Below are 12,267 nucleotides of genomic sequence, written 5' to 3'. Positions count from 1 at the left end.
GGAGACTTGCTCTGTCGCCCGGGCTGGAGTGCAGTGGCGCAATCTCGGCTCACTGCAAGCTCCACCTCCCGGGTTCACGCCATTCTCCTGCCTCAGCCTCCCGAGTAGGTGGGACTACAGGCGCCCGCCACCACGCCCAGCTAAGTTTTTTTGTATTTTTAGTAGAGACGGGGTTTCACGTGTTAGCCAGGATGGTCTCAATCTCCTGACCTCGTGATCTGCCCGTCTTGGCTTCCCAAAGTGCTGGGATTACAGGCGTGAGCCACGGCGCCCGGCCTGAACTACTTAACCCACATATGCACGTCAATGTTTTTCTCCCCTCCTCATATTGGAACTGAAGCTTACGTACTGGCTACATTTCTGGGAATTATTATTCAATGCAAGTAAAAATGAGCAGACAAACACCACATTCTTTCTTTGTTCTGTGTGAAACTCATTCCACTCAATCCAGATTGAATCCTTACTGTACTTCAAATTTTAGCAATTGACAACCAATGTGACCAGCACCCCTTCCTTCAGCTGAGAAAAAATCTCAAGGATCTCACAAAAGCTGAACGTACGCAACACCAAAGTTCTACCAACTCAATCGTAATTCTACACTGTCCCAAAGTTTGATGGAATTACCACTTAAAACAAGTTTGCCTACCAAAATAAATAATAATAAATATTACTAATAGCTGTTATCAATTTAGCTCTTATTAGGAGGTGTGCTATGTGCTCACTATGGGTCAAGTGCTTTACAGATGCTTCATCTATAGCCAATAACCCAAGGAGGTGGGTTATCTATACTTTCTTTTTTTTTAGACGGAGTTTCGCTCCTGTTGCCCAGGATGGAGTGCAATGGCACGATCTTGGCTCACCGCAATCTCTGCCTCCTGGGTTCAAGCGATTCTCCTGCCTCAGCCTCTCCTGAGTAGCTGAGATTACAGGTATGCACCACCACACCTGGCTAATTTTGTATTTTTAGTAGAGACAGGGTTTCTTCTTGTTGGTCAGGCTGGTCTCAAACTCCTGACCTCAGGTGATCCACCCACCTGGGCCTCCCAAGTGCTGGGATTACAGGCGTGAGCCACTGTGTCCGGCCTATCTATTCATTCAAGGCAAAGAAGTTAAAGTTCATGGAGAAACCCAACTAAAGGCACAGGAAGGGATAGAGCAAGGATTAAAATTCAGGTCTCAACTCCAAAACCTGTGCTTTGATCCACTACACTACTGCACCTCATACTAAACATGAAAAGGTGAAAAGAGAGGTCTTAGAAAGTTCATCATTGCTACATTAAAGTCACTATTTTCCAAGGAAAAACAAAAGACAAATATGTTAGAGAGGGATCTGCATGGAGTTTGCCCAAGAAATTCCATCACCAGGGATATCCTACATCTTACATGAGGCCGGACTCGATCATGGAGAAGAGACATTGGTAACTTGCTTTGCTTCATGACAACTTTGTATGGATCCTTCATAACTGTATCCATTTCCTCTTGAAATTTTTGTAATGATGACTGCTTAATCACACGTGTGTTTCCTGTTTTACAAATAAAGAGTGTTGACACTTAATAAATATTTGTGCATCCACCTTCCACTGACACGGTGAAAGGCAAGATTTTAAATTACCCTCACTTACCCAAGCACCTGATCCATCCATCCCTTGGAGCTGTTTTCAAACTTAAAAGAGGAAAAAACCAAAAAACTGCCTCTCCTGCACTTGCGCACTATGAACTATTCCACAAACCCAGACCCACAAAGGATTTCAATAGTCTTCCAAGCCCAGTTTCCTGACTAAATGAAACTGAGAAATAAATAGCGTGGAATGGAACTGAGATCTGTCAAATGTCCTACTACCTGCTAGATCTGGCAGAGAAACTTGGAGCCAATCACAGCTGATCAGACAGTATAGACAGAGAATCTTGAAACACTGAAACTTGAGTCATAGTTACCACTTTTAGGGTTATGAGGATTCAGAGGGACTATTAACCAATGAGTCCATGCAAGGGAACAAGATAGAGCCCTGCACCACCACCTGGAAAACATCTTGTGAGGGAGACCCTGAAAAGCATTCAATTAAACAGCATGCTGCAGCATAAATGCAAAACTGCAAGGTGGTAATGATGGCAGCAAGTAATGCTTATATTATATTTACTATTTGCTAGGCACTATTCTAAGCACTTTATGTATTTACCTTTTTTTTTTTTTTTTGAGACGGAGTCTCATTCTGTCACCCAGGCTGGAGTGCAGTGGCACAATCTCAGCTCACTGCAACCTCTGCCTCCCGGGCTCAAGGGATTCTCCTGCCCCAGCCTCGCAAGTAGCTGGGATTACAGGTGCCCACCACGATGCCTGGCTAATTTTTGTATATTTAGTAGAGATGGGGGTTTCACTGTGTTGGCCAGGCTGGTCCCGAATGCCTGACCCTCAAGTGATCCACCAGCCTTGGCCTCCCAAAGTGTTGGGATTACAGGTGTGAGCCACTGTGCCCTGCCTATATTTACTCATTTGATTACCATGACAGTCTTATGAGATAGGTTTCATCTTATTCTCATGTTAGGGATGAGAAAACTGATGAACAGACAGACTTAATAACTTGCCCACTGGCACATAAATGACAGAACTAGAATTCAAACCCAGGCAGTCTAATCTGGAGTCACAGTACCCAGCAGCCATGCTAAATGCTTCTCTGCAGTTTTCTTTGACACCTTTCTGTGTTGCAGTTCTTAGGAAGTATCCCACCGAAAGTATAAGAGACTCAAAGGTAGCTGCCATCTGCCCCCAAGGACAGAGGTCAAACACCAAGCAAACACTGGGGTCTGATCATCTAAAGTGCCCATACATTTACCAGTGGCTAACGGCAAAGTTAAAAGCCCAGACTGAAATGGGACAGGGAGTTTCCCAAGGAAGAAGCTGTGATCACCCTGAGACTGAAGATACTCTATTCACTGTTGGAAGGTTCAACAGTGAGACCCTTTCATTGTCACCCAAGTTCAGATAAAAACCCCATTAACAAGTGTTTCAGAGGAACTTCGGGCTAATGCACTTACCCTGCAGGATATATGCACAAACACCTATGAGGCCACCTCTCAAACACTGTCTCTCCAGGAAAGCAGAAAAGATCAAGATGAGCATTCTAAGGTGTGTGAATGCTAGTCATTAAGGATGGTCTTATCTGCTTAAGAGGGTTCAATTACAATTACTAATGGTGAGCGCTCTTCAAAAAGAAGTTATTTATTACATCGACCACCACTACTTTTCCCAGTAATTTTTCTTATCCCTTTCTCAGATAATCCTTGACAGTTTCACTCACCAAAAACTCCTGCTGTTTAGACATTTAAATATCCTAGCCGTTTCCACTCAGCATACATTTTGTACAGCAAAGTAACAGGGGATAATACTCACCAAACCATTTAATATTTGGCTCTACTCTTGCCACTGTGCCAGAAGCCACCGTTGATTGATATTGCAGGGGTTTAATTATTTTACCACGACTGTTCCTAAATTGAGGAAAGAACAGATATTGGTTGACAACAGAAGAATGGCAACAGCAAAGTTTGATTTACAGAATATATTTTCCATCAAAAGGACTTCTTACTTTGGTTTTAAATGATCATGAAATACCAAATCCAGTAAATACAAAGTACTTCTACATTTGAAACAGATTGCCCAAAAGCCATTTAACCTCTTGCAACAGAGCACGTAATGATTTCTGCTAGATGAATAACAACTAATGGTGACGTTTTAAAAAATCTGTTTACTGTTTACTTAAAAAAAAAAACCACATACTTGAATTTTTTGTGTAATTATTCAAAGGCTGGTTTAAATGAATTTTTCTAGTAGAGGGTGATTTACACTGGAATTCCAAATTCTAAAACAAACTGCAAAGTAGATGACTAATGCATATTAAGTTCTTTGATATTTGTATTTTAGTCACATCTTTTAGGACAGACGGAGATGGAGAATCTAATTACCAAACAAATTAAGACCAGCTAGCGGAATGCCACACTCAGCAAATCCCTGTGGTAGAGGCTACCTCAGCAGAACTCGGAGTTTTGATGAGTGTCCAAGTGCCACAATGTCGTGATCCACATTTTGGCATTAAAAAACACATTTTCTGGTGGCTTTCCTAACTACAGTCCTGTAGGTTTTGTTATATCTGGCCATATTTAACTCTGAGATTTAATGCACCATTTGTGGAGGTCAGGGCTGTGAGAAACAAGACCTCTACTTTTGAGTATTGTGAAACCATCACTATTTCACCACCAGCTACCCATGCCCTTACCCAAAAATTAACACTTTCTCCTAAAGACACTCATATACAATTATATTTGAGAATATATAACTCCTATTTGGAGGAAGTGGGGGTGAGAACAGCAAAGGCTTCATCAGTCTCAGCTAGCGGTCAAGGGCATGAAGGAAAAGAGAAAGGATGACAGCACCCAGTGCTCACCTGCGCTCCTTTTGCCTATACATATTCAGGCGCCGGATGGTGGCCCGGTCCCTCATGTTTTGGCCTCCTGCTCCCTGCACTCGATCTACAAAAGGCAGAGTACACAGTGCACTATTTGATAACCAACCAGTATAACCAACAAGTCATTGCTTAAAATGCAACAAGTAGTTCACCCAAATTAGGTAAGAAGCCACCAACCACAAAAATCTCTACTTTCTCCATATGTTGCTCCAATAATTATTACTTGAAGCTACACGGTATGACAAAGCTGACCCAATCTTTGATCTTCGATAGGATTGTATTTGAGAAGAATAGCTAATATTTTTGAGCACTTATGATGGCACCATGTTATCCAAATTATAGGCATCATCTCATTTAATCCATACAATAATCCTATAGATATATTATCCCCATGCTGCAGAGTGAGAAACTGGGGCACAGTGGTCACACACCTTGCCCAAGGTCAAACTGTTACTAAATGGCAGAGCCAGAATTTGAACACGAGCATCTGATCACCATCTATGGTCTTAACCACGAAGACACCTACCTCTGTGTCTCAGTTTAACAAATATTGAGTGCCTGCTCCATGCAAGGCACCATGGAGACTATAATTTTGATATATGTGTTCTTACTTTCTTAATGTTTGATTTTTGTTTAATCAACACAGCCATTCTTGCCTTACATCTCAAAGAGAAAGAAAAGGACAAATGAACAGGGTAATACTAGCCTAGCTTCTCATTTTGGGAGCCATTTATTTATTTATTTATTTATTATTATTATTATACTTTTTTTGAGACGGAGTCTTGCTCTGTCACCCAGGCTGGAGTGCAGTGTCGCGATCTCAGCCCACTACAACCTCCACCTCCCCGGTTCATGCAATTCTTCCGCCTCAGCCTCCGGAGTAGCTGGGGTTACGGGCATCCGCCATCATGCCCGGCTAATTTTTGTATTTTTGTAGAGAGGGGGTTTCACCATGTTGGTCAGGCTGGTCTTGAACTCCTGACCTCAGGTGGCCAGCCTGCCTCGGCCTCCCAAAGTGCTGGGATTACAGGCGTGAGCCACCACGCCTGGCCAGGAGCCCTTTAAATCACCTGTCTGGTCCTGAAGTGATGCAGTAGAAGACAGACTGAAATCACAGCCCACTGGCTCTCCTAACAGTCTCTAACAGTATAAACTGGCAGCTCTACTACTACTCATTAACTGTTGCAATTATGACAAGCCACTTCCTGTATTTTGATTCAGTCTCTTCACCTGTAAAATCATAATCTCTAAGGGCCTTTTGGGATCTAACATTCTGAGACTCCAGTCTGTGCAAAGCGAATAATTTATTATCAATCCGGAATAAACATTCAACATGCATTAAAATTGTCAAAAATTCTAAACCATATTTTAAAACAAAGTTTTATTAATTAAATCTGAATGGAAGGAACTCTCCCATAGGATGTCTTGTTAATCCTACAGGTGGAACCTCGCCAAAACTTACACCCATCTCCTAAACAGCCTTACTGCAATGATCATACTGACTTCTTTGTAGGGTTCTCTAAGCACTTTACCGGACAGAATAATTCCAAGGGCCAAAACTACAATCCCTTTCTCATTTTAAAGGTCAAAGCTAAGGTGGCAGGCAATTATGATCACGTGTAAAGTGCCCGATGGGTCAAACTACACCATTTTTAATCTGACTTTCTCTGCATCTCTCAACTGGAGAGGACCCAAGGCTGTCGGTCTGAGTGTTCGTTCACTTTCCTTGAATTCAGACCAGTTGACTACACTTTGGCCTGCCAGGCGTGCACTGAGCCCTCCTCAGTTCCCCCCTGAGAAGAAACCACCACAAATATTGCTTTCCTTTTTCCCTTTTCATCCCCAACAGCCACCCCGCTCGTAGTCATTCTAAGCAATGCCAACCGAGTAACCCTCCTTCCCCTCCAGTGCTCCTCGGAGCCCTTCCCTATACTTCCTCCAAGCTCCACCCTCGATCAGCCCTGCCGCCTGTACCCGGGTTTGTGCTGGCCTTGGACGGGTTGATGGTGCTCCGTCCTTTGTACTTGGGCTTCACCATCTTGGCGACGAGACCGGGACCGGAGTGCGACGCCCGGCTTACGTGGGGAAACAAACTTATTAAGTTCCCAAGCCCAGCCGAAGTGACCTGCGTGAACCACGCCGCACCACGTGTGCACGACGTACGTCACTTCCGCTCGCGACCCTCCCTGTCCCAGAGCGACTTCCTGTGAACGCGCGGCGCGCGCCACCACGCTCCTGGCTCCGCCCCCGCCCCAGCCGCCTAGGCGTTGCCCTGCGTGGAGCCCCAGCCCCCTCCAGCCCTAGCAACCGCCAAGCTGCCCCTCCATAGCAACCGCCTAGTTACCCTGAACGCACGGCCCAAAGCTCCCAGTTGGGTCCACCTCCAAATAAAGAAGCTTCTTCCCAGGCCAGTGGCACAAGCTTAAGTTTGTCTTCTGAATTTGTCTTTTAAGTCCTTCCAAAAATTGCCGACCACACAGCAGCCAAATATCCATTAGAAGGTGTCATCCTCTTCCTTACAACTCCAGTGGCTTATCATCACTCTTAGAATGAGAGGTAGGGGAAGGGAGAAGGGAGAAACAGAGAGAGACAGAGATTGATTCAAACTTTTTGCCATCCCTACAGGATTCTGTGATCTGGCCCCTGCCTATTTATCTAATCTCATGTGTACCTCCCTCCCTCTGGTTATTCTGACATTTACACTGGATATTCTCTGTGCCTGAATCACTCTTTCCCAGAATCTTTGCATAGCTGGTCATTCAATCCTCAGCTCAAATATCACCTATTGGTAGGCCTGCAAGAATTAGCAAATAGAAATACAGGACACCAAATTAAATTAGAATTTCAGAGAAAAAAATGAATACTTTCTTTAGTACGCCTCCAATAGTGCCTGGAAAATACTTAGACTAAAAAAGTATTCATCGTTTGCCTGAAATTCAAATGTAACTGTACGTTCTGTATTTTATCAGGTGACGCTTCCTACTGTGAGAACTCATTCCTGTCTAATTTGTCTAAATCAGCCACCTTTCACCCTTTCACAGTTATTCTGTTACAGTATTCTGTTTTATTTATTTCAGGGCATTTATCACTAGTTGAATTTTTTTTTTTACAAGTTTATTGGCTGCTTCCCCCAAACTAGAATGTAAGATTCTTAAAAGCAGGGACCTTGTAAATTTGTTCACTGCTGTGTCTTTAAGACTTGAACAGCACCAGAAACAAAGGACTCAAAAAATATTCATTAAACGAAAGAATGAGTAGATGGGAATGTCTCTTGCCTTGAGGGTGAAGGAAGGCATTAAGACCCAGTGATTTCTGTTTCTACTAGCCAAAATAAAGTCTCTAGATGCCAGTGTTTGAACCAAGAAGCCCTCTCTCTTTTTACAATTTGTTTATTGTTTTTGTTTTTGTTTTTTGAGACGGAGTCTCGCTCTTGTTGCCCAGGCTGGAGTGCAGTGGCACGGTCTCGGCTCACTGCAACCTCCGCCTCCCAGGTTCAAGCAATTCTCCTGCCTCAGCCTCCCAAGTAGCTGGGATTACAGGTGCACGGTAGCATGCCCAGCTAATTTTTGTATTTTTAGTAGAGACGGGGTTTCACCACATTGGCCAGGCTGGTCTCAAACTCCTGACCTCAGGTGATCCACCCGCCTCAGCCTCCCAAAGTGCTGGTATTACAAGTGTGAGCCACCTCGCCTGGTCCCTCTCTCTTTTTTGGTACCTCAAATTGTCAGGAAATGGCCATCTTTGTACCCTCTGGATAGGCCAAAGAAGAGATGGTTAGGCAAGAGGAAGGGTGGATTCATGCAGTGTAGCTCATTTCATAAAAACAAACAGTTTGTTATAAAGTGAGGTATTCTAATTGAGCAGGGGATGATTGAGTCTTTATTTCTCTGAGTTTGAAACAAACCCCAAAACATTCTCTTTAGAGCAAAAGCAGGCCATGTCATAGGCTGGAGCTGGAAATACCTTCTCTCCCTCCAGCTTCGCTTTTATTGCCCCAAGGGCAAGTATCATGAGATTAAATGCAACTCTGCTGGGAAGGCCCTGACTGTGACCTGTGTTAGGGAAGCTTTGAGAGCTATTTGGAAAAAACTTCATGATCAGTGAAGATGCCCCCTTCCACCCCACACTGTCCCTCTGATCCCCAAAACAAGGATACCATAGCCTCCTTCCAGAGAGAAGATTCAGTTAATGTGTTTCTGATGCCTCAAGTTGGTGCAAACCAGAATAAACACGGATGGCAAAAATCAGCCTATGAGCTCATTCAGGCTTTGATCAGAGACATAATTTCATTATGAAATTTTGAATCAGGCTGTTGTGAAGTCTTGCCAAGAAGTTTCATTTTCCCAGATGATATGGTGGGTTGTTTCTCTCCTGTTCTCATACTCTGCTTGCATTTATCTTACAAACTTTCCATCTATTTTTATAATCTGACCCATCAATCCTTTTACAACAACATTTGCCGATCTCGACAACCAACTTCAATTCTACCAGCAGATAAAAAGCCTGATCAAGGTAGGTCAAGCTTAAGTTACTGGTTTGATTTGCCTGCCCTGCTTGCTGCATTGTAATGCAGTGACTATTTTTCACTCTCTTTTCTGATGTCATGCCGACTAGCAGAGGCAAGATACACCTCTAGGTCTACAGTTCCTCAGCTTTAAAACAGATGCAATAACTTAACGACCCTGAAAGACTGCAATAACATCATATGAGTTACAGTATATGAAAGCATCGCAGACATGGTAGACATCATGCAGATGGGATGCTTTCTATTTTTCTTCTTCTTTTTTTTTTTTGTGATGGAGTCTTGCTCTGTCACCAGACTGGAGTGCAGTGGCATGATCTCAGCTCACTGCAAACTCAGCCTCCCAGGTTCAAGGTATTCTCATGCCTCAGCCTCCCGAGTAGCTGGGATTACAGGCACATGCCACCATGCCCAGCTAATTTTTGTATTTTTAGTAGAGACGGGGTTTCACCATGTTGGCCAGGCTGGTCTCGATTTCCTGACCTCGAGGTCTTCCCTCCTCGGTCTCCCAAAGTGCTGGGATTACAGGCGTGAGCCACTGCACCGGCCAGGGATGCTTTCTGTTTTTCTCAAAATCCAAGGTTAGCTACTCATCCCCTCAAATGTTACTCCTGGTAACCTCAGGTTTGTGTGAATGAGAAGACCTTAATGGAGACTGGCTGGAAATGCCATGTTCTGGACTGGTGTCTTCACAGGAAGCAGACAATCCTGACCTTATTTTTTTATTTTTTTCAGACAGAGTCTTGCTCTGTCACCCAGGCTGGAGTGCAATGGCGCGATCTCAGCTCACTGCAACTTATGCCTCGTCGGTTCAAGCAATTCTCCTGCCTCAGCCTCCCGAGTAGCTGGGATTGCAGGCGCCCGCCAGGACACCCGGCTAATTGTTGTATTTTTAGTAGAGACGGGGTTTCACCATGTTGGCCAGGCTGGTCTTGAACTCATGACCTCAAGTGATCCACTTGCCTCAGTCTCCCAAAGTGCTGGGATTATAGGCATGATGGCTATAATGCGCCCAGCCCTGACCTCACTTTTATCTTCATTCTGTAAAAAGTTTGTCACTGGGGTCTAATGGGCAAATAGCAGCAGCTTCTAAAGCAGCATTTTTCAAAGTGTGGTCTGAGAACCACAAGCATCAGAATCACTTGGGGGATCTGTTTAAAAATGCTGGGCGTGGTGGCTCATGCCTGGAATCCCAGCACTTTGGGAAGCAGAGGCAGGTGGATCGCTTGAGCTCAGGAGTTCGAGATCAGCCTGGGTGACATGGCAAAACCTTGTTTTTACAAAACATACAAAAATTAGCCAGGTGTGGTGGCTCAAACCTGTAGTCCCAGGTACTTGGGAGGCTGAAGCTGGAGAATCGCTTGAGCCTGGGAAGTGGAGGCTGCAGTGAGATCGCGCCACTGCACTCCAGCCTGGGCGACAGAGTGAGATCCTGTCTCAAAAATAATAAAATAAAATAAAATAAAATAAGATAAAATAAAAATGCAGATTCCTGGGTTGTATCCCAGAGTTTCCAAAATCAGACCATCTTGGGGGTGGGGCCAAGAGAATCTACAGTTTAGCAAGCTCCTCAGGTGATTCTTGTATGTACAAAAGTGAAGTCTTTTCCAAGAGTCACTCAGAGGCTTTCTGACCTGCTGACCAGAAGGCAGCCCTGGAAGATCCAGCTTCTTTCCTACCTATCTTAAATCATCTTGTTCTTCTTAGCAGAGCCAGGGTGAGGAAGGCTGCTGCAGTGTCTAATACACTCTGAAAATATATATCTTGGCTCTGCCCCAAATGCCTTGATATTTATGCTGCAGCTGGAGGGTCGTTATCCTTTGGCAACGCTCCTTTGTAAGGCCATTAGCTCTTAATTAGTGCCAGCTTGTTGAGTTGTACTTCCCAGTTGAACTGCTAGCAGAAGCTGCTCTTTTTAGGCCTCTTGTGTCTCTCCTCTGGCAAGCCCATGATGCATTGACCTCTGCCTGCTGAGGCCAAGAGTTGGGCCCCTGAAATGGCCACTGCCCAGTATGAAACAGTCCTAGTCCCCAAATGCTAGGTTCTGGGACTCTGGAAGAACAGAGAAAGGCTCAGAATATACATCTTCAGGGTTTTGTTGTTTTGTTTCATTGACAGAAAACAAAAAAAGTGAGTCCTTGGTTATACAACTCAACAGTTTTACGAGCAAATTCAAGTATAAGAAAAGTAAAGTTCGGCTGGGCATGGTGGCTCATGCCTGTAATCTCAGCACTTTGGGAGGCCAAGGCAGGCAGATCATCTGAGGTCAGGAGTTCGAGATTGGCCTGGCCAGCATGGTGAAACCCCATCTCTACTAAAAATACAAAAATTAACCGGGCGTGGTGGCACACGCCTGTAAACCCAGCTACTAGGGAGGGTGAGGCACAAGAATTGCTTGAGCCGGAGAGGCAGAGGTTGCAGTGAGCCAAGGTTTACACCAGTGCACTCCAGCCTGGGCAACACAGTGAGACCCTGCCACAAAAAAAAAAAAAAAAAAAAAAAAAGGAAAAGAAAAGAAAAGTGTATTAACTTAGAGCTTCATAGGCCAAGTTACCCTCAGTTTTCAGTCTAGGATGTCTGGGAAATTCTTGGACAAGGATATAGCAAACTGTTGGGCTTGCTAGCTGTAAAAATGGCTAGGAGACTCACCTCTGGGAACCCCAAGAAACTTTTCGTTATGGTCACCACTTCTAAGTGGGAAAAACAGTCTGTATTAGTCTTGGCATGCCTCTCACTGCTGGGTAGGAGCTCTTCAAAAAGATCCCCAGATTAAGCTTTGGAAAAATAACTAGAAGCATTTCGCTCTTTCCTATCACCAAATCCCTTGTGGTCTTCGGCATATTCTGCTCAAGAAAATCTGAGAAGCACTTTTATGAAATACTATTAATGGCCTCTAATTTTCAGCTTGGTTTAGATAACTCAAGACTGCGGGCCGTGTCCTGAGAAGTGGATCCAGAACACACAATGATGTGGGAATTTAAAGTGTAATTCCAAATTGGAGGTAATTGTTTAAGCTCTGAGGAGGCTGGAGGGCCTATATTAAGTCATCTCCCCAGGATCAGTGTGTTTCCTATTACACTCGATATCTATCTGTCCAGGGATCCTTTTGATTTTGAAGCCGTTAGACCAAATCTTTGCGTAATTCTTTACTCCCTTGTCTCCTGCCTACCTCCCTCCTTTTTCTTTAAGAAAACACTTTTAAAAAATTTTATCCAGGTCCCTTGGTTTGTTTCCAGTAGAATAATGTCACGTTAAAGAATCTGAAAAGTTAACTTCCCATCTAAAACC

General features: G+C 44.1%; 1 protein-coding gene across 1 annotated transcript in view; it reads right to left on the bottom strand.

Annotated features, from left to right (window-relative positions):
* The window catches only part of GNL2 (G protein nucleolar 2), a 29,674-nt gene extending 23,045 nt beyond the window's left edge, over positions 1–6,629 (bottom strand). Inside the window, 4 exon segments of the mRNA XM_055254655.2 lie at positions 1,384–1,523; positions 3,389–3,483; positions 4,437–4,521; positions 6,432–6,629. Of these exon segments, the coding sequence (XP_055110630.1) occupies positions 1,384–1,523; positions 3,389–3,483; positions 4,437–4,521; positions 6,432–6,495 (384 nt within the window). The 5' untranslated portion in view covers positions 6,496–6,629.
* Positions 6,630–12,267: the final 5,638 nt, after the last annotated feature.

This window comes from Symphalangus syndactylus, chromosome 12, assembly GCF_028878055.3.
Source record: "Symphalangus syndactylus isolate Jambi chromosome 12, NHGRI_mSymSyn1-v2.1_pri, whole genome shotgun sequence".
NCBI lineage: Eukaryota > Metazoa > Chordata > Mammalia > Primates > Hylobatidae > Symphalangus > Symphalangus syndactylus.
The sequence above is the reverse complement of the archived record's forward strand: the minus strand, read 5'-3'. Positions and strand labels throughout refer to the sequence as shown.